The sequence below is a fragment of the Macrobrachium rosenbergii genome, chromosome 1 (genome assembly GCF_040412425.1).
Source record: "Macrobrachium rosenbergii isolate ZJJX-2024 chromosome 1, ASM4041242v1, whole genome shotgun sequence".
NCBI classification, from domain to species: domain Eukaryota; kingdom Metazoa; phylum Arthropoda; class Malacostraca; order Decapoda; family Palaemonidae; genus Macrobrachium; species Macrobrachium rosenbergii.
This window is the reverse complement of record NC_089741.1, coordinates 33751249-33773625: the sequence shown is the minus strand read 5'-3', so window position 1 is coordinate 33773625 and position 22377 is coordinate 33751249. Positions and strand designations below refer to the sequence as shown.

At 38.0% G+C, this 22377-nt stretch overlaps 1 protein-coding gene across 1 annotated transcript in view; it reads left to right on the top strand.

Annotated features, from left to right (window-relative positions):
* LOC136847958 (breast cancer anti-estrogen resistance protein 3 homolog) overlaps nt 1–22377 on the top strand; it is a 485533-nt gene that overhangs the window by 50429 nt on the left and 412727 nt on the right. Inside the window, 1 exon segment of the mRNA XM_067120006.1 lies at nt 19741–19889. Coding sequence (XP_066976107.1) covers nt 19741–19889 — 149 coding nt within the window.

Below are 22377 nucleotides of genomic sequence, written 5' to 3'. Positions count from 1 at the left end.
TCTCTAGAAGGGATCCCGTGCCAGCAAAACGAGGCTCTTAATCAGACGGTTCTCCTCCGTAAACAAACAAGACCCGCAACGATGCCTCTCCGTTGGTGAAATCTCCCAAATTTCCACCCTCGGGAAGAAAACCCAAGTCCCAAACCGTGAGAGATACTCGTCGATCGCGTCTGTACATGGCGATGTCGGGGCCACATCGCCAGCGATATATGTATAACCGGTTGTTAGCGAGTTCGCAAAGTACATAATACGTGCCCTCGTTACCGCTGAATTACCCGAGGAAAATACCCAGCCGCGGTGATTGAGGGTATCGTATAATACCCGGGAGGAAGATCGTGCGTTCAGTATTGCATGGCTGTGCAAACACGACTGTGAGGGTCTTACGAAATGGCCCCGTAGTGCCGTCAGTGCGGCCGTGCGGTTCACTGTAGGCATTACTTGAGGTTCTTTGCGGCGTCCCTTCGGCCCCTAGCTGCAACCCCTTTCATTTCTGTTATTGTGTACCTCCGTTCATATTCTCTTTCATAGTGCAGCTGCGAGGTTTTCCTCCTGTTACACCTTTCGAACCTACATACTCTCAAAATCCTTTCAAGCGATGCATGACCTCATAGCTCCCAGTGCTTGGTCTTTGGCCTAAATCCTATATTCTGTTCTATCCTTACGAAATAGGCCTGCGTGTACCTGGCCTAAATTCTATATTCTATTCTGTTCTTACGAGATAGACCTGCTTGTATCTGGCCTAAATTCTATATTCTTTTGTATTCTTACGAGATAGGCCTGCGTGTATCTGGAGCCACATCGTCATATAAAACACGAGGCAGAATGTCAGTCATCAAAAGGTGAAATGCCTCGTAACTTTCCTCCTCAGCCAATAGGGAGTCTTGACAAGAGCCTCAATGTAAACATTGCAGCCGATCAGTTACCGAGGCCTGTCATTGCGCGCAGTTCCCCCCGCCGAGATTACTGGAGATATTGGGCCATTATACTTTTAGGCAACTTCGTCCGTCTCTCTCTCTCTCTCTCTCTCTCTCTCTCTCTCTCTCTCTCTCTCTCTCTCTCTCTCTTTGTGGGGTCCAGAAATCGAAATATTTACCTCGTAAGGCATTCGGCTCTCGAAGACTTGCAACATGTACATTTCCTGATGATTCTCTCACTTCCAAATTGCATTCTCATTTGCATCAGAAATTCTGGTGGGTTGTTTTGTTGTTGTTCTTTCTTCCTTTCTTCTTCTTCTTCTTCTTCTTCTTCTTCTTCTTCTTCTTCTTCTTCTTCTTCTTCTTCTTCTATCTTTCTTTTTGTCTTCTTCGTCTTCTCTTCTTCTTCTCCTCCTTATTCTCCGTCTCCTTCTTCTTCTTCTTCTTCTTCTTCTTCGCAGTTAACTCGTAAATTCGGAGTTCAAGATTGGTCTTGAGTGCAGAGTCATTCATGCACACAAAACTGCCATTATCTCGAGCAGCCAGAATTGGAATATTGAAACCACGAATCAAATGGGAATAACAAATAAACAGAGAGAGAGAGAGAGAGAGAGAGAGAGAGTATCTTACGAAGGGCATCATCTTTGTGGAATGAAGATTACCTTGTCGAGTCCTTACCGTTTTGTATGATGATATACATGTTGACAGAATACTGGTTATTCAGGCCTCTCTCTCTCTCTCTCTCTCTCTCTCTCTTTATTTGTTATTCCCACTTTGGCGACTTGTCGCTCACACATCACAAACAGGTTGGGTACAAGGCGTCAACTTATTGGTAATCCTATAAACAGTACTTCATGCAATTATCCGGCAGTTGTTAGATTCGATCCCCACTCTCTGTCGTTGACTTGTTTCCAACGTGTTTGTGATAGGCTTTGTATGCGATAAATTGCCGACGTGCGTCAGACAGGTTTTACCTATTCTCAAGTAAAATGTAGGCTGCAAAAAAGCGCTTCAGTACCGGCTCACAGTAAGCAATAGTCCTCTACCAACGAAGGAGGTTTCTTGAATAGATAATATATCTACTTTCGTCTTGTTAAATAAGTTAAGGGATATCTTAGTTTAACCAGACCACTGAGCTGATTAACAGCTCTCCTATTGCTGGCCCGAAGGATTAGCTTTATTTTATGTGGCTAAGAAATTTTTGGTTACCTAGCACCGGGACCTACAGCTTATTGTGGAATCCGAACCACATTATAGCGAGAAATGAATTTCTGTCACCAGAAATAAACTCCTCTTATTCTTCATTGGCCAGTCGGAGATTCGAACCTTTCGTCTTGTATATCTGCAAGCTCTCTTACTGTCGTAGTAGATTTAGCCGGCCTTATGCCAGCGGTGGCCCATGTAGTATGTGGAAAAGTGGCCCAGGTAATAAGCTGTGGAAAAGATTCTGAGATCTGGCGTGGACCTCTTGACCAAGGCCACTCCTGGGCACTAGCGGATCCAGGGGTGTGGGGGCATCTGGGCACATGCCCTCCCACCCACGAAAAATAAAGACAAAATAATAATATTGAAGATTTAGATAATGTTAACATAAATGAAAAATATCAAATGGGGCAAAAATGAAAAAAATATATTACAGAAATAAAATTTTGAGAAAAAATATGATTACTTATGTATATATATGTGTATATGTATAATATGAAAATTGGTGACCCCCCCGCCACACCCCCATGAAATTTTTCTGGACCCGCTAGTGCAGTCCTGGGACGGCGAGTCACTGCTGACAAGAATCCGCACCAGTAAATTGAACAAATTTTTTTTTGTATTTTCCGAGGGCGATAACAGCACTGGTGTGTGATGACTCACGTGGGATTGTGAACCGCTGATACGAGCGGTGGAACTTGTCTCGCACAAAAGACTGACTGATAAAAAAAGTCGTGATTATGCTCCCGTTATCTTATGGTTCAAGATGCGGTAGCAGTTTACAGTTGGCAAAGTGTCCAGAGAGTTGGTTGCGTGGTTGGCAGTGAGCTAAAGGTCTTATCAAGGGAGCTACGGGAATTTGTACGGCTTTCAGTTGTCTACTTTTGGTAGGTAACCAAACTGTTTTAGTGCCAGACTTCAGGGAATTTGTGAGAGTTTTAATTGTCTACTTTGGCAGGTAACCAGACTGAATTTTAGTGCCAGACTTCAGACAATATGTAGAACTTTTAGTTGTCTACTTTTGGTAGGTAACCATACTGTTTTAGTTCCAGACTTTAGGCAATTTGTAGGACATTTAATTGTCTACTTTTGGTATGTAACCAGACTGTTTTAGTCCCAGACTTCAGGGAATTTGTAGGACTTTTAATTGTGTACTTTTGGTAGGTAACCAGACTGTTTTAGTTCCAGACTTCAGGCAATTTGTAGGACTTTTAATTGTCTAACTTTTGGTAGGTAACCGGACTGAATTTTAGCACCAGACTTCAGGTATGTAATCGAAAATTCAAGTTCCAACCTGTCTGAGATTCTGAGATGTTAATTTTCCTTTTGCGTAGATTTTGTGGTCTGTATGTTGCTACTTTTGTAAGTTGTACAGTGGCTGCTGTATGATCCAGAGTTTTTGCTTGTAACAGTTCTTTTGTTATAAATGAATAAATCATATTCTGGATTGGTGACACACAGGTTTGAGTTAGCCCTATGTTGCCAAGAGTTAGACCTTATGGCTGGCCAGTGATTTTTAGCTTTACTGTTTATCAGTGTGTGTTAGATACCAAATGTTTAACTTAAGTACAGATTCTTCCTTACTGAAAATCGCCTGCTGGGTTTTTCCTTGACAGATCAGAGCTTCTTTGGTGCAGTTGCTTTGTAACTCTTTCAGTACAGAGTTTAAAGACATTTTTAAAACTCGGAATGCACAAGTTAGATTTCTTTTAATGCTTTTAAATTCAGAGACTGGATTGCTAAGTGATGTAAGTTTTGGTTAAATGGGCAATATGGTATTGTTGACAGTTGAAGGCTATAGATTCTTCAGTAATGCTTGTAAAATTTTCAATATATTGGCAGTGCATTCATTACTGAGTGTAAAATCAGTGACTGCTTTTGGCATTAGGTAAGTTTTTAGGCAATAACTAAGATTTACCCGTAATTCTTGTGGTAAGGAAAGTGGGCTTTACTTCAGGTGTAGTTAATCTAAAAGTCTGTACCTCGTACAACTAGTTATTCGATTATCGTTAAGTAGATGATCAGGTTTACCTGTCCATTCTTAAGTATAGTGGAAGACCGTGGTAGCCTACCTTTTGAAATAATGGTCGATTCTTTGTAAACTATTGAAGAATTGCTTGTCGTTGAAAACTGATAAAACCTTCGACACAGACGTACAAAATTTATATAAATCACACTCATTTTCGTGATTGACCTGTACATAAATATAAGAACGTTCTTTTGCTAGAACAGGTTAATGAGTAATGTGAAATGTTGAGGAATTTTCATTGCATTTGTGTAAGGTTTAGTCATTTTTTATGTATATTTTTGTGCATTTCCGAGCAATGCTATCGTGAAAAGATTTCCTCCTGTTACGCCTTACAAATCTTTTTACTCTTCATTTTCCGTTTCAGCGCTGAATGACCTCATCGTGTACCGGTCCCAGCGCTTGGCCTTTGGCCGAAATTCTATATATTCCATTCCACTACTAGTGTCTGGGCATCTCACCAGAGCAAATTGTATTGTATACCTGACATCACTTCCTTGATGCCTCATCTCAAGGATATTACTCTTCTTAAGAATATTACTTTTCTTAAGAATATTACTCTTCTTAAGAATGCTACTCTTCTTAAGAATATTACTCTTCTTAAGAATGTTAGTCTTCTTAAGAATGTTACTCTTCTTAAGAATGTTAGTCTTCTTACGAATATTACTCTTCTTAAGAATATTACTCTTCTTAAGAATGTTAGTCTTCTTACGAATATTACTCTTCTTAAGAATATTACTCTTCTCAAGAATATTACTCATCTCCAGAATATTACTCTTCTTAAGAATATTACTCTTCTCAAGAAGGTTACTCTTAAGAATATTACTCTTCTCAAGAATATTACTCTTCTCAAAAATATTACTCTTCTTAAGAATATAACTCATCTCAAGAATATCTCTTCTCAAGAATATTACTCATCTCAAGAATATTACTCATCTCAAGAATATTACTTATCTCAAGAATATTACTCTTAAGAATATTACTTCTTCTTAAGAATATTACTCATCTCAAGAATATTACTCTTCTTAAGAACAGCGGTTGTGATGCTGAAATCTCGTTACCACCGGATTCAGGGTCCTTGAAATCTGGTAAACTTAACAAGGCATCTCCAGTGCTTCAGACAAGTGGCCTCTGAAGGTAAAAGATGAAAGCATTAATACAAGCACTTGCGGTTGGTGATGCTACTATATTTAAGCTCCCTTGGAGGCAGATGGTTAAGTCATTGTGTGCCGTGTATTGATAACCTGACGAAGCGATGAAAATGGTAAAACTCTGGAGTACATAAGTAAGAATAAGTAAGAGTATTCTTTAAGGGACAGTAAATGTCTAGGTGATAGTGGACTTACTACCAAATGTGCGTATTACTAAAAGGAGGAAATTCTTAATTCATTTCCATTTTGGATTTCGAGGCTTTCAGTGGAAAATTTATCAGAAGTGTTGGGAAAAAGGAAGTTATGAGGTCATTGTGGCTAATCTAATATATATATATATATATATATATATATATATATATATATATATATATATATATATATATATATATATATATATATATATGCTTTGTGTATTATTCATGCCTGCTCTCTATCTGCTGCTAATAATAAACAAGTAAAAAAACGAGCCGAAGTTTCTTCGGCGCAATCGAGTTTTTTGTACATCGTATAATCAGGGTCACCGAAGATAGATCTACCTTTCGGTGTTCTCGGTATAATGCTGTATGAGCCGCGGACCATGGAAACTTTAACCACGGCACGGTGGTGGCTTGGGCTGTATTGTTGCCAGATGTACGATTATGGCTAACTTTAACCTTAGATGAAATAAAAACTACTGAGGCTAGAGGGCTGCAATTTGGTAGGTTTGATGATTGAAGGGTGGATGATCAACATACCAATTTGCAGCCCTCTGACCTCATTAGCTTTCAAGATCTGAGGGTGGACAGAAAAAGTGCTGACGGACAGACAAAGCCGGCGCAATAATTTTCTTTTACAGAACACTAAGAAGTACTGAAGGGGGCCACTAATAAATTGGTGGTGCCGATGGATTTGTGAGCACATCCCGATAATCTGTTCACTTTTATCCGAAATCAGACGTTGATAAGTTATCTGGTTCTTTTTTTAACTATGCCGAGGAATGATCGATCAAACGTCGATTGATCGACTGTATTTTGTAGCACATCTATTTATATATTAGTTCGTTATTTGATTTTTAACGTTTTTGATAAATTAATTCTTCATTCTGTATTTCCTATTACCTTCCGTTACTTCTTTCAAATGAACACTTTAATATTCTTTGGAAGCTTGAATTTCAAATCAGTGGTCCCCTGTTGGTGGGTTTGTTCCATATGAATAGGGGTGTAGTGCCGTCAGAGCCCCTCATGCGGTGCACTGTAGGCATTACTTAAGGTTCTTTGCAGCGTGCCTTCGTTCCCTAGCTGCAACCCCCTTTCGTTCCTTTTACTGTGCCTCCTTTCATATAGTCTCTGTCTTCCATCTTACTTTCCTCAACCCTCTCCTGACAGCTGATTCATAGTGCAACTGCTTTGAGGTTTTCCTCCTGTTACACCTTTCAAGCCTTTTACTCTCAATTTCCCTTTCAGCGCTGAATGACCTCATAGGTCCCAGTGCTTGGCCTTTGGCCTAAATTCTATATTCGGTTCAATTCAGTTCATATGAATAGGGTTCGTCTGAATAATTATGGTAATAATGGTGTCACGATGGACAGAACTGTAGTTAAGTTAAGGACCGTACAAGTTACCCTTCAGTATAAATGCTGCTACGTAAGTTCTCGGTTTAATTATAAACCTATACATCGAGACATCATTATTATTTATATTATTCAGAAGATAAACCCCGTAAACTCTCTCTCTCTCTCTCTCTCTCTCTCTCTCTCTCTCTCTCTCTCTCTCTCTCTCTCTTCCTTTTATTATTATTATTATTATTATTATTATTATTATTATTATTATTATTTGGTGTTTACACATATTTCTTTGTACATCATTGAGTTAGCGGTTATTCTCTTTATGGAGTTGCAAGGTCGTCTTTTATGCCTGCTTGAACATATTTTCGAAGATAATAAGCCAAGCATGTAGGCTTACGTCTCTGTCTCTCTCTCTCTCTCTCTCTCTCTCTCTCTCTCTCTCTCTCTCTCTCTCTCTCTCTCTCTCTCTCTCTCTGCATAGGTTATTATAATTCTTCGTCATATGCTTTGCATGCTAAACTTTGATGAATCATACAAGGGTCGCATAATGGCGGATCATTTCTCTCTCTCTCTCTCTCTCTCTCTCTCTCTCTCTCTCTCTCTCTCTCTCTCTCTCTCTCTCTCTCTCTCTCTCTCATGAAATATATATGCAAAACCTTGTGTAGCTCCTCTCTCTCTCTCTCTCTCTCTCTCTCTCTCTCTCTCTCTCTCTCTCTCTCTCTCTCTCTCTCTCTCTCTCTCTCTCCATGAAATATATATGCAAAAGCTTGTGTAGGCCCCCTCTCCCTCTCTCTCTCTCCCTCTTTTTATCTGAGAGAGAAAAGACCTCTTAAACGTCCGGTAATGGGTGCTTGCGTGCCACATCCACTCAAATCTGTCGGTCATCCATTGAAGCTCCCTGTTTTCACACCTGTGCTCAGGTAAGGTTGCGTCATTGGATGTGTGTGTGATGAGATCACGCAGTCGACTGAATGCATCACACCTGGCCTTGGCAATGTTGTTTTGCTCTTCTCCAGAAAGCAATTTGATGCTCTCAAGAAGGAGATGTGTGTCTTACATGTTTTTATTAAGTTTTAGTTCGTATACAAAGCAGTTTTTTTTCCCGTCAAGGGTGGCTTAGAAGGAAATACGGGTGTATTTGTATATTATATATATATATATATATATATATATTTATAATATATATATATATATATAATATATATATATATATATATATATATATATAATATAATATATATATATATATATATATATATATATATATATATATATATATATATATATATATGTATATGTGTGTAAGTATTTGTGTACATGTGTGTATACGCGTGTGTGTGTGTGTACGAGAGAGAGAGAGAGAGAGAGAGAGAGAGAGAGAGAGAGATAAATGCTCTTGTGCAACACACTAAAAATATGCAACACCCCAACTGGTATCCCTGGTTTAGTAAACAAGATTTGCAAAGCCACGTGAACGGAATTATATAAGTATTTATAATCAAAATTAATGGCCCGTTCAGAGAGAGAGAGAGAGAGAGAGAGAGAGAGAGAGAGATTCATCATCTAGCTGAATTTGCTGAACTTGAGAGCAAGAGAGAATGAAGGTTGTTCAAAGAGATTCTCTCTCTCTCTCTCTCTCTCTCTCTCTCTCTCTCTCTCTCTCTCTCTCTCTCTCTCTCTCTCTCATTTTCGGATGGTTAAACGATTTTTCTTCGGGCAAAGCAGGTACTTGAGTGCAATTTTCTCTCAACAAATATTTCATAGCGCAACTACTCTCAATTTCCCTTTCAGCACTGAATAACCCCATAGGTCCCAGCCTGGCTTAGCCCTTTGTCCTAAACGTCATATTCCAGACTTTTGTCTTTCCCACTATTACCTGCAGTGACTCACCTTCCCTGCGGGCGAGACGGCCTTAATTGATCCTGGAATATTCAGGTAATTCACCTGAGACGTGACGGGTCTTGGGGAATCATTCAAGTGAAGGAAGAAAATATTATAAGAACATAATGCGTTGCAGTTCGCTCACGCCGTTCTAAAAATAGAAGTATCCTTTTTTATATCAATTTATGAAGATGTCTGTTTGGTTTTATTTTTGGCTTCAATATTGTCCTTATGCTTTGTCTTAATGTTGATTTTGGCTTTCACTCTTATCAAATAACTTGGAGAATTTTCTTCAATCGCCGGACTTAATTTATATATATTTTTTCAGGGGCGGTTATCAAGCATTGCTGACTTTCATTTATCATGATGTCTACAAGTTTTCACGTATTTTCGTTTTTTTTTTTTTTTTTTGGTTGGGGGACAATTACTGAATTATTTTAGGCGCCACTCGAAAGTTTGTCTCTCTCTCTCTCTCTCTCTCTCTCTCTCTCTCTCTCTCTCTCTCTCTCTCTCTCTCTCTCTCTCTCTCTCTCTCTCTATCTCTCTCTCCGGTAGAAGCAACAGGTTCAATGAAGACGAATTCAATGCCCCAGGATCCCCGCCAACTCATTCTCCTCCTCCTCCTTCAGGTATTTTGGACACGCCCTAGGCTCTTAAGTTGCCTGGGACTTCCATAATTTTTTTTTATTTGTATTTTATTCAAACTACCCGTCGAGTGTCTGCTTTCATAGTTTTTTTACACTAATAAAATGTTGCTTCTCCTGAGAAGAATATTTTCTTAAGCTTCGTATATTATTTTCGTTTATATTCATGAAAAAATAAAAACCTTTGGGACTTTTTTTTTTTTTTATTTGATAGAATGAACTTTCGACCTTGGCTGAATGAACAGGTGTTCTATTGTTCGTGCATTTTCTGTCTGCAACGTGCTCCTAAATTTTATTAGTTTTTTTTTGTGCATTTCAAGACCAAACTTCCTTTTTTTTTTTTTTTTGCATTTTCAGACAATTTTCTTTTTTTTTTTTTTTTGCATTTTAAGACTAAACTTTTTATTTGCAATTTAAGACTTTTTTTTGCCATTTCAAGACCAGACCTTGTTTTTGCATTGTAAGAGGGAACTTTTTTTTCATTTCAAACCAGACTTTTATTTTTGTATTTTAAGACTGAACTTTGTTTTTTCAGTTCAAAACCAGACTTTTTTTTTTTTTTTTTTTAAATTTGAAGACCGAACTTTTTATAGATTTTAAGACCAGACTTTTCTTTTTATATTAGAACCAAACTTTTTTGCCATTTAAACTTTAGACTTTTTTAAATATTAGAACCAAACATTTTTTGCCAATTCAAGATCAGACTTTTTTTTTTTATATTAAAACCAAACTTTCTTTGCCACTTCAAGATTAGACTTTTTTTATATTAGAACCAAACATTTTTACCATTTCAAGATCAGCCTTTTTTTTTTTTTTTGCCTTTTAAGACCAGGCTAACCGGCCATTAAAAAAAAAAAGTCGTTCAACCAGGTTCTCATTTGGATTATATTTTCCGTTGCAGTTTTGTGAGGAGGAGGAGGAGGAGGAGGAGGAGGAGGAGGAGGAGGAGGAGGAGGAGGAGGAGGAGGAGAAGGAGGAGGTTGTCTGAAGGTCGCTTAGAGATACCTTCAGGATGCTCTGTCATTGTCGCTTAATGTGTAGGATTGTGTGGGATGTAGGATGGTATAATTGTGCCAGTTTATGTAACGTCTCAATGGTTTGTGTGTGCGCGTTTGTTTGTGTGTATGTGTAGTGTTATGTAATGTTTATTTTTGATTCTGGGTGTTCGTGTGTTTGTAAACATTACACAGAGTTAAAATTGTTTTATAATCCCTCCTTATAAATACATACAAACAGCAAAAAAAAAAAAATTACAAAGAGATAAAACAAAGTGATTTAATCCTTTTGTTTTATCTTTGTGTGATTTTTTTTTTTTTTTGCTCTGTATGTATTTATAGGGAGGGATTATATAACTATTTTAAATCTGTGTAATTTTTTTTTTTGCTGACTTTGGGGAGGTTATATCATGTTATTGTAACTATTTAATGTTCTTTTAACTTTTGTGACGTTAATTAACTTATATCAAATCCTTTCTGTTGTGATAATCTTACTGTAGAACTTATCATTAAAAACGAAGGTTATTTAATTTTTATTCTTGTTTCACATTTTTTTCGTAAATGTCAAGGTCTATTTTCTCAAGGTCAGTGCTCTTAATGACCCTGGCTGCTAAACTTTCATGGCAAAACCGAAGTATCGTTTCGTTGTGTACAAACCTCAAACAGGATCCAATCCAAACATGTATTGTACCTGACCTTCCCACGTCGCGTGATCAGCTGCAATCCGTCAGCACTGCTGCAAACCAGGCCGTCACATCCGAAAGGTCACTGGGGATCAAAGGTCAAGAGAGGTCAAGGGTCGTTTTCTATTTCAGTCTCGATGGCGAAGCTAAAAACGCCTGCATGTTTCACTCCAGTCTTCGCTGGAGACGCGACACTGTGTTGGATGAGGAGAGTTGACGTGCATTAGTCAGATGCCTTCTACTGTGTCTGATGCCTTGGTAGTTAGTTTCTCTTTCCACCCTGGTGCATTCTCTTTAATGGTAGATTATCTTCCCCATGGTAGAATCTCTTTTATGGTAGATTCTTTTCCCCAGGTAGATTCTCTTTCCTCCCTGGTAGATTCTCTTCCCCTGGTAGATTCTCTTTCATGGTAGATTCTCTTCCCCTGGTAGATTCTCTTTCATGGTAGATTCTCTTCCCCACCCTGGTTGATTCTCTTGTATGGTAGATTCTTGGTAGATTCTCTTTCTTGGTAGATTCTCTTTCCCCTGGTAGATTCTCTTTCCACCCTGGTAGATCTTTCCACCCTGGTAGATTCTCTTTCTTGGTAGATTCTTTTTCCACCCTGGTAGATTCTCTTTCTTGGTAGATTCTCTTCCCCTGGTAGATTCTTTTTCCCCCTTGGTAGGTTGTCTTTCTTGGTAGATTTTTTCCCCTGATAGATTCTTTTTCCCCTGGTAGATTCTTTTTCCCTGGTAGATTCTTTTTTTTTCCCTTAGTTGATTCTCTTTCCCCTAGGTAGGTTCTCTTTCTTGGTAGACTCTCTTTCCCCAGGTAGGTTCTCTTTCTTGGTAGACTCTCTTTCCCCCAGGTAGGTTCTCTTTCTTGGTAGACTCTCTTTCCACCGTGGTAGGTTGTCTTTCTTGGTAGATTTTTTCCCCTGGTAGATTCTTTTTTCCCGTGGTAGATTCTTTTTACCCTTAGTAGATTCTCTTTCCCCTGGTAGATTCTCTTTCCCTTGCTGGTAGATTTCCTTTCCACCCTGGTAGATTCTCTTTCCCTCCTGGTAGGTTCTCTTTCTTGGTAGATTCTCTTTCCCCTGGTAGATTCTTTTAACCCCCGCCCCTGGTAGATTCTCTTTCTTGGTAGATTCTCTTCCTCCCAGGTAAATTCTCTTTCCACCCCTGGCATATTCTCTTTCCACCCTGGTAGATTCTCTTTCCCCTGGTAGATTTTCTTTCCACCCTTTTAGCTTCTCTGGGTATATAAGAGGGTTAACAAAGGTGGTTGAAATATCAAAGAAAGTGCAGTAGGTAGACTGGTAGTACGGACACCTGTCACTTACAAGGAGGAAGACTATATTGAAAGGCATAAATGCTATGGAGATGGAAGTGCAGGGTAGAAGAAGAAGAAGAAGAAGAAGAAGAAGAAGAAGAAGAAGAAGAAGAAGAAGAAGACCAAGAAAGAGATGGAGATCACATAGGTAGATGGAAACGGGACTAAGAAGAAGAAGAAGAAGAAGCTGCCATAGCCAGTTGTTTGTTAATAAGCTTTAACGATTTGATATCATTTATTCAAGGTTAAATGGGGTACTTAAGGTCAGTTTGGACTAAATATCTCACACGACCATAGGAGAGTATAAATCGATTATTATCCAGGAGGAAGGAAAGATTTGGGCGTACGCGTTTCATATTCGAACGATGATTTCATCTTCAGTCGCCCTCCAAAAAAGAAAGGAAAAAGAAAGAAAAAAGTGGTACTGAGATTGTCTTGAGGTATGAAGGTGTAGGTTGAAACACTTTGGTTTGAATTTATAGTTTCAGTATGTATTTGTTTCTTTGTTTTGTCCAGATAAGGACGTTTAGTTGTTGATCTTACGTATTATCATTTAATCCTTTACTTATTTTAATAATAATAATTCTTGAATGCATTCCAGGCCCTCCTCCCAATTTATTTTTTTGGCTGGCATCTACTGGTTAACCTTTTCTGTTAATTTTTTTTTTTACTCACCCACTAGTTATTCTTACTTTTTTTAGCTGCATTCAAGTAGACTATGTTTCTTTTATAATTTTCTGTCGTTTTCCACTGAATACGTTTTCTTTTCAGTATTTTCTTTCTCTACCGTGTACTTTTTCCAATTGGGTTGACTGGTGGGAGGCAGGCTGGAAACGATCCACATGTTTTGTTTTACCAACATTCAAGTAGATTATTTTTCTTTTATCGTTTTCTATCGTTTTCCACAGAATGTTTTTTTACTATTTTCTTTATTGTACTTTTTCCAGTTGGGTTGGCTGGTGGAAGGCAGGCTGGATACGATCCACATGTTTTGTTTTACCTACATTCAAGTAGATTATTTTTCTTTTTATAATTTTCTATCGTTTTCCACCGGTTGCATTTTCTTGTTCTAATTTTCTTTCTCAATGTGGAACTGAGTGGTACTGTCATTTAAACCCAATACTATTTTGGCTAATTCTTGAACTTCATCTCAGAACATTCCTAAAAGTGTCTAGTGCTTTTGCATTCCCAAAAATGTCCAGGGTTGAATTAGTAGAACTGAAACGTGTTTTATTTTGGTGTGAGTGTTTTGGAACTAAAGGTCAGCCAATTGTAGTCGTTCATAAATGATATGGATATGTGAGCTTTTAACATAACCCTGATATAAATAGATTCGTTAACGGACAGATACTGACGGATGTATGTGAAAGAACTTTAGCAGTCAGTGGTGGAAATTTATGCAGTCATAAATTATCTCCCAGAGGTCATTACCGCAGCCTTTACAAACAAAGAGTGGAAGCCTTTTTGTTGACCTGGCCTTGTTTTGTGTCTTTTATCGAGAGCTCTCTCTCTCTCTCTCTCTCTCTCTCTCTCTCTCTCTCTCTCTCTCTCTCTCTCTCTCTCTCTCTCTCTCTCTCTCTCTCTCTCTCTCTCTCTCAAGTCAAATAGATTTGAATATTTTTCCTCCATATAAAGTGAAAGTTCAGGCAATTAGAATTTGATTTTTTTAAAGTTCTCTCTCTCTCTCTCTCTCTCTCTCTCTCTCTCTCTCTCTCTCTCTCTCTCTCTCTCTCAAGTCAAATAGATTTGAATCGTTTTCCTCCATATAAAATGAAAGTTCAGGCAATTAGAATTTGATTTTTTTAAAGTTCTCTCTCTCTCTCTCTCTCTCTCTCTCTCTCTCTCTCTCTCTCTCTCTCTCACATCAGTTCTGAATTCAAAACGATTTCAGTCCTAATCATTTTCCTCCATACACGGTGAATGTTCCAGCAATTAGGAATTTATTTATTTCTCTCTCTCTCCTCTCTCTCTCTCTCTCTCTCTCTCTCTCTCTCTCTCTCTCTCTCTCTCTCTCTCTCTCTCTCTCATCAATCCTGAATTCAAAACGATTTCAGCCTTAATCATTTTCTCCATATAAAGTGAAAGCTTGGATAATTCGAAATAGATTTTTTTTCTAAGCTTCACCAGGATAAATATTTCACCGCCATGCAAAGTGAAAGTTAAGAAAAATAAGAATTAAAAATAAAAAAATCGAGTTTATCGTTCGCCCACTTCCACTGATTATTACAAATGCCTTAATTAAAATCCCTTGCAAATGGAGTACTGTCGGCTATCTCTTGACGATGAGCGATAAGCGAAAAAATGTAAAAAAAAATCCTAAATTAGAGAGTTTTTTCTTCTCCAAAAGGTCACACCAGAACATGAACGTTTACGAGAGTTGACTTAACTACTACTCTGTCTAATTAAGAGTATCTTTTTTTCCTTACTTTTCTTTTTTCCGCGTTTTTTTTCTTTTTCCTTGTTTTTCTATTTCTTTTTATTTTTGTTTTTCTTTTGTATTTTTCTTTCACCTCTTCATTTTTTCTACCTCTTCAATTTTTCTTTTTCCGTGTTTTTCTTTTTATTTTTTTTTTTTCTTTTTCCTTTTTCTTTATATTTTCTTTTTTCCTTGTTTTTTTTCTCTTTATTTTTCATTTTTTCTTTTTCTTTTTCCTTTTTAACTTTTTTTTTCTTTTCATATTTTCTTTTTCTTTTTCATTTTTCTGTTTTTTCTTTGTACTTTTTCTTTTTCTTTTTTTTTTTAATTTTGCCTTTTTGTACTTTTTTTTTTTTCCTTTTAAAAATTTTTCTTTTTTTTTTTTTTTTCATTTTTTCAATTTTTTTACTTTTTCGGGTTTTTTTTATCCGTAGACCTGACACACGTGACAGCAGGGGAAGCTGACGCGTCTAAAACCAGGTTAATTGGGAGTTGCGAGACTGTAATCCGATTTTAGACTTATAATTATCTTCGTTCTGTTCAATTTGACGTAAGTTGAACACATTATCTGCTTGAAATGGCAGTAAGAAATAATCGTTTAATTAATGTTCGAATGGGACAATGAACATATATATATATATATATATATATATATATATATATATATATATATATATATATATATATATATATATATATATATATATATATATATATATATATATATATATATATATATATATATATATATATATGTGTATATGTGTGTGTGTGTGTGTGTATGTGTGTATGTGTATATATATATATATATATATATATATATATATATATATATATATATATATATATATATATATATATATATATAATCTTTATAACCAACCCAGAAATTTCAAAATTATAATTTACATCTATTCAAAAATACTTCTTAGATTCATTGTTTATTTATATCTATTCAACAATACTTCTTAGATTCATTGTTGAGGTTTGATTTTTCACGAGGTCGTAGGGAGGGAAGATTGTGGAGAATACTTGTAGAATACTCGTAGAATACCTATTCCATTCCCTCCGGGTGTATGTCATTACCTCATCGAGGTCATACGGTGAAGATCCGGTCTTTAAATGTAATGGTTACCGAAAGCGATGATGATGACAGAATTGACTTTGGAATCGGAGACATAAATACCAGAAACATCACTTGTAAACTGAGAGAGAGAGAGAGAGAGAGAGAGAGAGAGAGAGAGAGAGAGAGAGAGAGAGAGAGAGAGAGAGCGAGAGCAGTCCCTCTTGGTACATTGTAAATCTGAACTCAGAGAGAGAGAGAGAGAGAGAGAGAGAGAGAGAGAGAGAGAGAGAGAGAGAGAGAGAGAGAGAGAGAGAGAGAGACTCCCAATTTGATGTACGGAGGACAAAATTCTAATGAGTAAAATTTTATTATCAGCGAATTAAAGGAGAGAGAGAGAGAGAGAGAGAGAGAGAGAGAGAGAGAGAGAGAGAGAGAGAGAGAGAGATCACTTTTTATCCATCACGCCCTTTATATAGTCTCGCGTATTAGAGAACTGGTCCCACTTTACGATGGAGCAGGAATCCTCCCGAGTCGTGCCTCATGAGGTTCCCTAAGACTTTTTTTGGGCTCCCTTTGTTTCTGTCTCTCTAGGGCCCATATGCGGTCATCCAAGTCACATTCTATCCTTATATATGGTTTTATTGTGGCTCTTGTTGGGGGGAGAGGGGGTTGGGGTGACATTCTTTCAGTCATTCCTGACCTCTCTCTGTTTTGTTTTAATTCTTGGAATTTTTGCTTTTGATATTTTTTTTCTATTATGGTCCATTTCTGTACCAGAGGGTATTAGATTTGTAATTATGGGGAGTTTCATCATACACTTCCTTCCGGATTTCATTGCTTCCAGTGGAAAGTGTACCCAGAAGATGAACGGTTTTATCTCTCTCTCTCTCTCTCTCTCTCTCTCTCTCTCTCTCTATATATATATATATATAAACACACACACACATTTGTGTATATATATATGTGTGTTTGTGTTTTGTGTGTTTGCGATTTATTGAATTGCTTTAACAATACGTTGAAATTGAGATTAGATATTTGTATTGCCTCAGTTCCTCAGGACCCCTATTTGTGGTACATTTTATCTATGTAATAATTCCACGCCCAGCCGTGATTGCATCCCTCACTGAAACAATTTCACTTTCGGCAGAATGCCACTTTCTGTCATTGCCAACTTTCTCTTCCTCTCACTTCATCTTTTTTCCATCTTTTAATCTCGTCTCGCTTCGCCACTTTTCTCACTCATTTCACTCCATTATCAGCGTCTATCTATATCTCTCTCACATTTCGTGTTCCTCTCGTTTATGAAGCCTCAATGTTTTGTTTTCACGCCTGGGTGAGCTTTTGAAATTTATGACTTTCTGCAGAAATGGCCCTCAAAGGATTTTGCTTGTTGGGTTCCAGCCTGAAGGGGCCCGTTTGTGGGATGAAACTGTAGAACTAAAATTTTTTGAAGGTGAAACTGTAGAGCTAAAATTTTTGGAGGATGAAACTACAGAAATAATTTTTTGGATGGTGAAACTGTATAACTAAAATTTTTGGATGGTGAAACTTTAGAACTAATTTTTTTGGAGGGTGAAGCTGTAGAACTTAAATTTTTGGAGGGTGAAACTGTAGAACTCATATTTTTGGAGGGTGAAACTGTACTGTAGAAGTAAATTTTTTTTGGAGGGTGAAACTGTAGAACTCAGACTTTTGGAGGGTGAAACTGTAGACCTCATATTTTTGGAGGGTGAAACTGCAGAACTAAATTTTTGGAGGGTAAAACTGTAGCACTAAAATTTTGGAGGGTAAAACTGTAGCACTAAAATTTTTTGGAGGGTGAAACTGTAGAACTCAAATTTTTGGAGGTGAAACTTCAAAACTAAAATTTTTGTAGGGTGAAACTTCAAAACTAAAATCTTTGGGGGTGAAACTGTACAACTCATATTTTTGGAGGGTGAAACTGTAGAACTAAAATTTTTAGAGGGTGAAACTTTAGAACTAAATTTTTTGGAGGCTAAAACTTTAGCACTAAAATTTTTGGTGGGTGAAACTGTAGAACTAAAATTTTTGGATGGTAAAACTGTAGAACTAGAATTTTTTTGGAGGGTGAAACTGAACTCAAATTTTTGGAGGGTGAAACTGAACTCAAATTTTTGGAGGGTGAAAATTTAAAACTAAAAATTTTGGAGGGTGAAACTGTCTACCATTTTTCAAATACATGTAAATGTTTCAGTCTTAAATTGCCTTCTACTTTTCTTTCCAATGAACACCACATTCTTTAGAAGCTTGAATTTCAAGTCAATGGCCCTTGTGGTGTGCTTGTTCCATATGAATAGGATTCATCTGAATAATAATAATAGTAATGTTTCTTTTACGAGGTAGATTGAATATTCGTTTTAACTAATGCTTATTTTGGTCTCTGTTCTTGTATACTTCTGGTCTGGGCTAGTCAAGGGCATATGGGCGTCAGTCCCATTGACCTTTGCTGTTTTGAAAAACTCTCTCTCTCTCTCTCTCTCTCTCTCTCTCTCTCTCTCTCTCTCTCTCTCTCTCTCTCTCTCTCTCTCTCAGAGAGTCTAGAAATGGGTTTTATTTGGCAGATGGAGATTTTTAAGTGTCACCTTCTACTCTGGAGAAACTTTTCAGCTCAGATAACATACCAACATTTGACACTTTATGGTCCCCCAGACAGGGTTACAAAAGGCACTTAGCTGGAGAAGTTGGTTATAGTATATGAAATTCTTATGTTCGCAGAATGCTCAGACATTTAGTTTTTTTTCGTGAGTGTGTGTTGTGTTTTGTCAGTCTTCTCTCAGAAATAAATTTCTTTTTGAGGTGGAGCAGAGTCCAAAGTTTCTCTCTCTCTCTCTCTCTCTCTCTCTCTCTCTCTCTCTCTCTCTCTCTCTCTCTCTCTCTCTCTCTCTCTCTCTCCCTGGAGTCAGTTTCTTGCTGTTCCTAATGCCTGAAGAAGGATTACAGTAACTGCAAGAGAAAGTTATTTTCCTGGTCGAGTTTTCCCTTACTTTGTTTTCCGGTGGACCGTTCTTGGCAACACTTAGCTATTACTTTATTACTTTTGTTTGCAGGTGTTTAGTGACAGCACTTAGCCATTACTTTTGTTTGCAGGTCTTTAGTGACAGCACTTAGCTTTTACTTTTGTTTGCAGGTCTTTAGTGACAGCACTTAGCTTTTACTTTTGTTTGCAGGTCTTTAGTGACAGCACTTAGCTTTTACTTTTGTTTGCAGGTGTTTAGTGACAGCACTTAGCTTTTACTTTTGTTTGCAGGTGTTTAGTGACAGCACTTAGCTTTTACTTTTGTTTGCAGGTCTTTAGTGACAATACTTAGCTTTTACTTTTGTTTGCAGGTCAGCCGTGGTTGGCAACCCTGGTTTGTAACTGACTCTTAGGTGGCAACCCTTAGCTATTACTTTTATTTGCAGGGAAGCGTTGGAGGCAACCCTTAGCTATTACTTTTGTTTGGAGGGGGGGCATTAGTTGTAACCCTTAGCTTTTAATTTTGTTTGCAATTGGATACTTAGTGGCAAAACATAGCCATTACTTTTCTTTACAGGTGAACCAATTTTGGCAACCCTTTGCTATTACTTTTGTTTGCAGGTGAACCAATGGTGGCAACCCTTAGCTATTACTTTTGTTTGCAGGTGAACCATTAAAGGCAACCATTAGCTATTACTTTTGTTTGCAGGTGAACCATTAAAGGCAACCATTAGCTATTACTTTTGTTTGCAGGTGAACCATTAGAGGCAACCCTTAGCAATTACTTTTGTTTGCAGGTGAACCATTAAAGGCAACCCTTAGCTATTATTATTGCTGGAGGCAAAGCAACTGGGGCAACCCTTTGCTATATTACAGGTGAAGCACTGATGACAACCTTTAACATTTGTCTAATCTAATTGCAGGTGGATCGTTGGTGGCAACCCTCCGACGCGGAGCGTCCCTCCGAAGGATGTCATGGATGCCGAGGCCCCACATGGACTGCAAGACGTGGCTCACGGCCCTCGACCTCCCAACTTACATCCCCTGCTTCGCCAAGTTCGGAGGCGTCGAGGTCAGTATTACGGAAGTGTCTGCGATTTTGAAGTTACGGGGCATTCATCAGTTACAGCAATAATGTCTCATGTTTTATTACTTCTGGTCTGTCATTATGTCGTACAGCGATGTCCTCCCCTGTCCTAATGTCTGTCCGTCTGTTGGCTTTAGATGGAGATTAGATCCTTAGCAGTTTCAGAAGAGTCTTTTAGTTGTCTTCAGGAGAGCCACTCTCCAGTGACGCGATACAATAAAGAAATTGTTCAATGGTTGGGTCATGTTATTTTGTATGGTGGTCTAGACAGTTGTTCCATGTTACTGCTAACATAAACAATGTTTGGACTCTCTCTCTCTCTCTCTCTCTCTCTCTCTCTCTCTCTCTCTCTCTCTCTCTCTCTCTGTGTGTGTGTGTGTGTGTGTGTGTGTGTGTGCGTGGCATCATGGCTAAGAAGTGAGAGAACTTAGTTTACAGATGCAGTATACCTCTGTTGACCTTAGATGTTAACTAAGTATGCAGTTGTTAATTGACTGTGTTGGGTTGCAACAAGGGTGGGGAGAGAGAGAGAGAGAGAGAGAGAGAGAGAGAGAGAGAGAGAGAGAGAGAGAGAGAGGGATGTCCAAAACTGCATGTGAGAGACAGAGGGAGAGAATGTCAAAAACAGAGAGAGAGAGAGAGAGAGAGAGAGAGAGAGAGAGAGAGAGAGAGAGAGAGAGAGAGAGAGAGAGAGATGGAAAACACTTCGATATGAAAGGCATCAAAACACGAGGTCCCACCACCACCACCACCGCCACCACCACCCGGGAATCCTAACCCCACAGGGTTGAAATCATTCATGAGATGAGAACATCCAAGCAATGTGTGGAATGTTGCTTAGAGACCTGTTCGATAATTTATTTCCTCCCCTCCTTTCACCGCGTGAACTCCGGTTCTTCGTCAGCTTTGAAAGCCTTTGATTGAAAGCTGTGAGCAGTTCGACCGGAGCCCGGAACGTGGAAAGTAATGTTTCTTATTTGTATGATTTGTTGTTCTTGCGTTTTTGGTATTGTCTCTTCGCGCTTATCTTCTTTCTTCTTTTCCAAAACAGGGGAAGAAAGACATCTTAAACGATTGAAGAAATGAACCCAAAACAGGGATAATAGGGAATTCAAAACAGAGACGGAAAGGGGAATCCAGAACAAGGAAAAACGGAATCTTGAACAAGGGAAGAAAGAAATCCCAAAACAAGGAGAAAAGGAATCCAAAACAAGGAGAAAAGGAATCCAAAACAAGGGGGAAGGGAATCCAAAACAAAGGGGAGAAAGGAATCCAAAGAAAAAAATATTCCAAAACAAGGGAGAAAGGAATCCAAAACAAAGAAAAAAGGAATCCAAAACAAGGGAAAGAAATAAATCCCAAACTAGGAGGCAAAGCATCTCAACAAGGGAAGAAAAACATCTAAAACAATTGAAGAAATGAACCCAAAACAGGGACAATAAGGAATCCCAAACAAGGAAAGAAATGAATCCAAAACAAGGAAAAAGGGAATCCAAAACAAGGAATAAAGGAATCCAAAACAAGGGGGAGAAAGGTATCTAAAACAATTGAAGAAATTAACCCAAAACAGGGATAATAAGGAATTCAAAACAAAGATGGAATGGAATCCAAAACAAGGGGAAAAAGGGAATCCAAAACAAATACGAAAAGGAATCCAAAAGAAGGATGGAGAGGAATCCAAAACAAGGAAAAGAAAGCAATCCAAAACTAGGAAAGAAAGTCATCCAAAACAAGGATGGAAATGAATCCTAAACAAGGAAAGGAAGTCATCGAAAACAGGGAAAGAAAGGAATCCTAAACAAGGATGGAAAGTCACCCAAAACAAGGATGGAAAGGAATACAAAACAAGGCCAGAAAGTCATCCAAAACAAGGCTGGAAAGGAATGCAAAACAAGAGAAAGAAAAATCCCAAACAGGGGAAGAAAAGCATCTAATACAGTTGAAGAAATTAACCCAAAACTAGGATGATTAGGAATGCAAAGCAAGGAAAGAAAGGAATGCAAAACAAGGGGGAAACATCCAAAACAAGGGAAGAAACATCACGCTTCAATTGGCATCCTTAGCGACAGCGCCAGTACGCAGTTGCGACAACAGCGAGGTGAACACCCATTCAATTTGCATATTTCAATGATGACGTCAGCCTTTTTAACGACTGCCCCGTGATAAGTCGTATCGTTAGTTCAAGTACATCAGTCCTGTTTATTAAATGTTATGCTTATGTAATAGATATTATTATTATTATTATTATTATTATTATTATTATTATTTGAGCTGGTTTTATTGTGTATGAGTCATGATTTGTACGTAGCCATGAGCCAATCGCAGATATAAAATTCTCTCTCTCTCTCTCACACACACACACACACACACACACACACACAGTTTTAGCATTCTCTCCTATCGATTACAAAAGTTTTTTACTCTCTCTCTCTCTCTCTCTCTCTCTCTCTCTCTCTCTCTCTCTCTCTCTCTC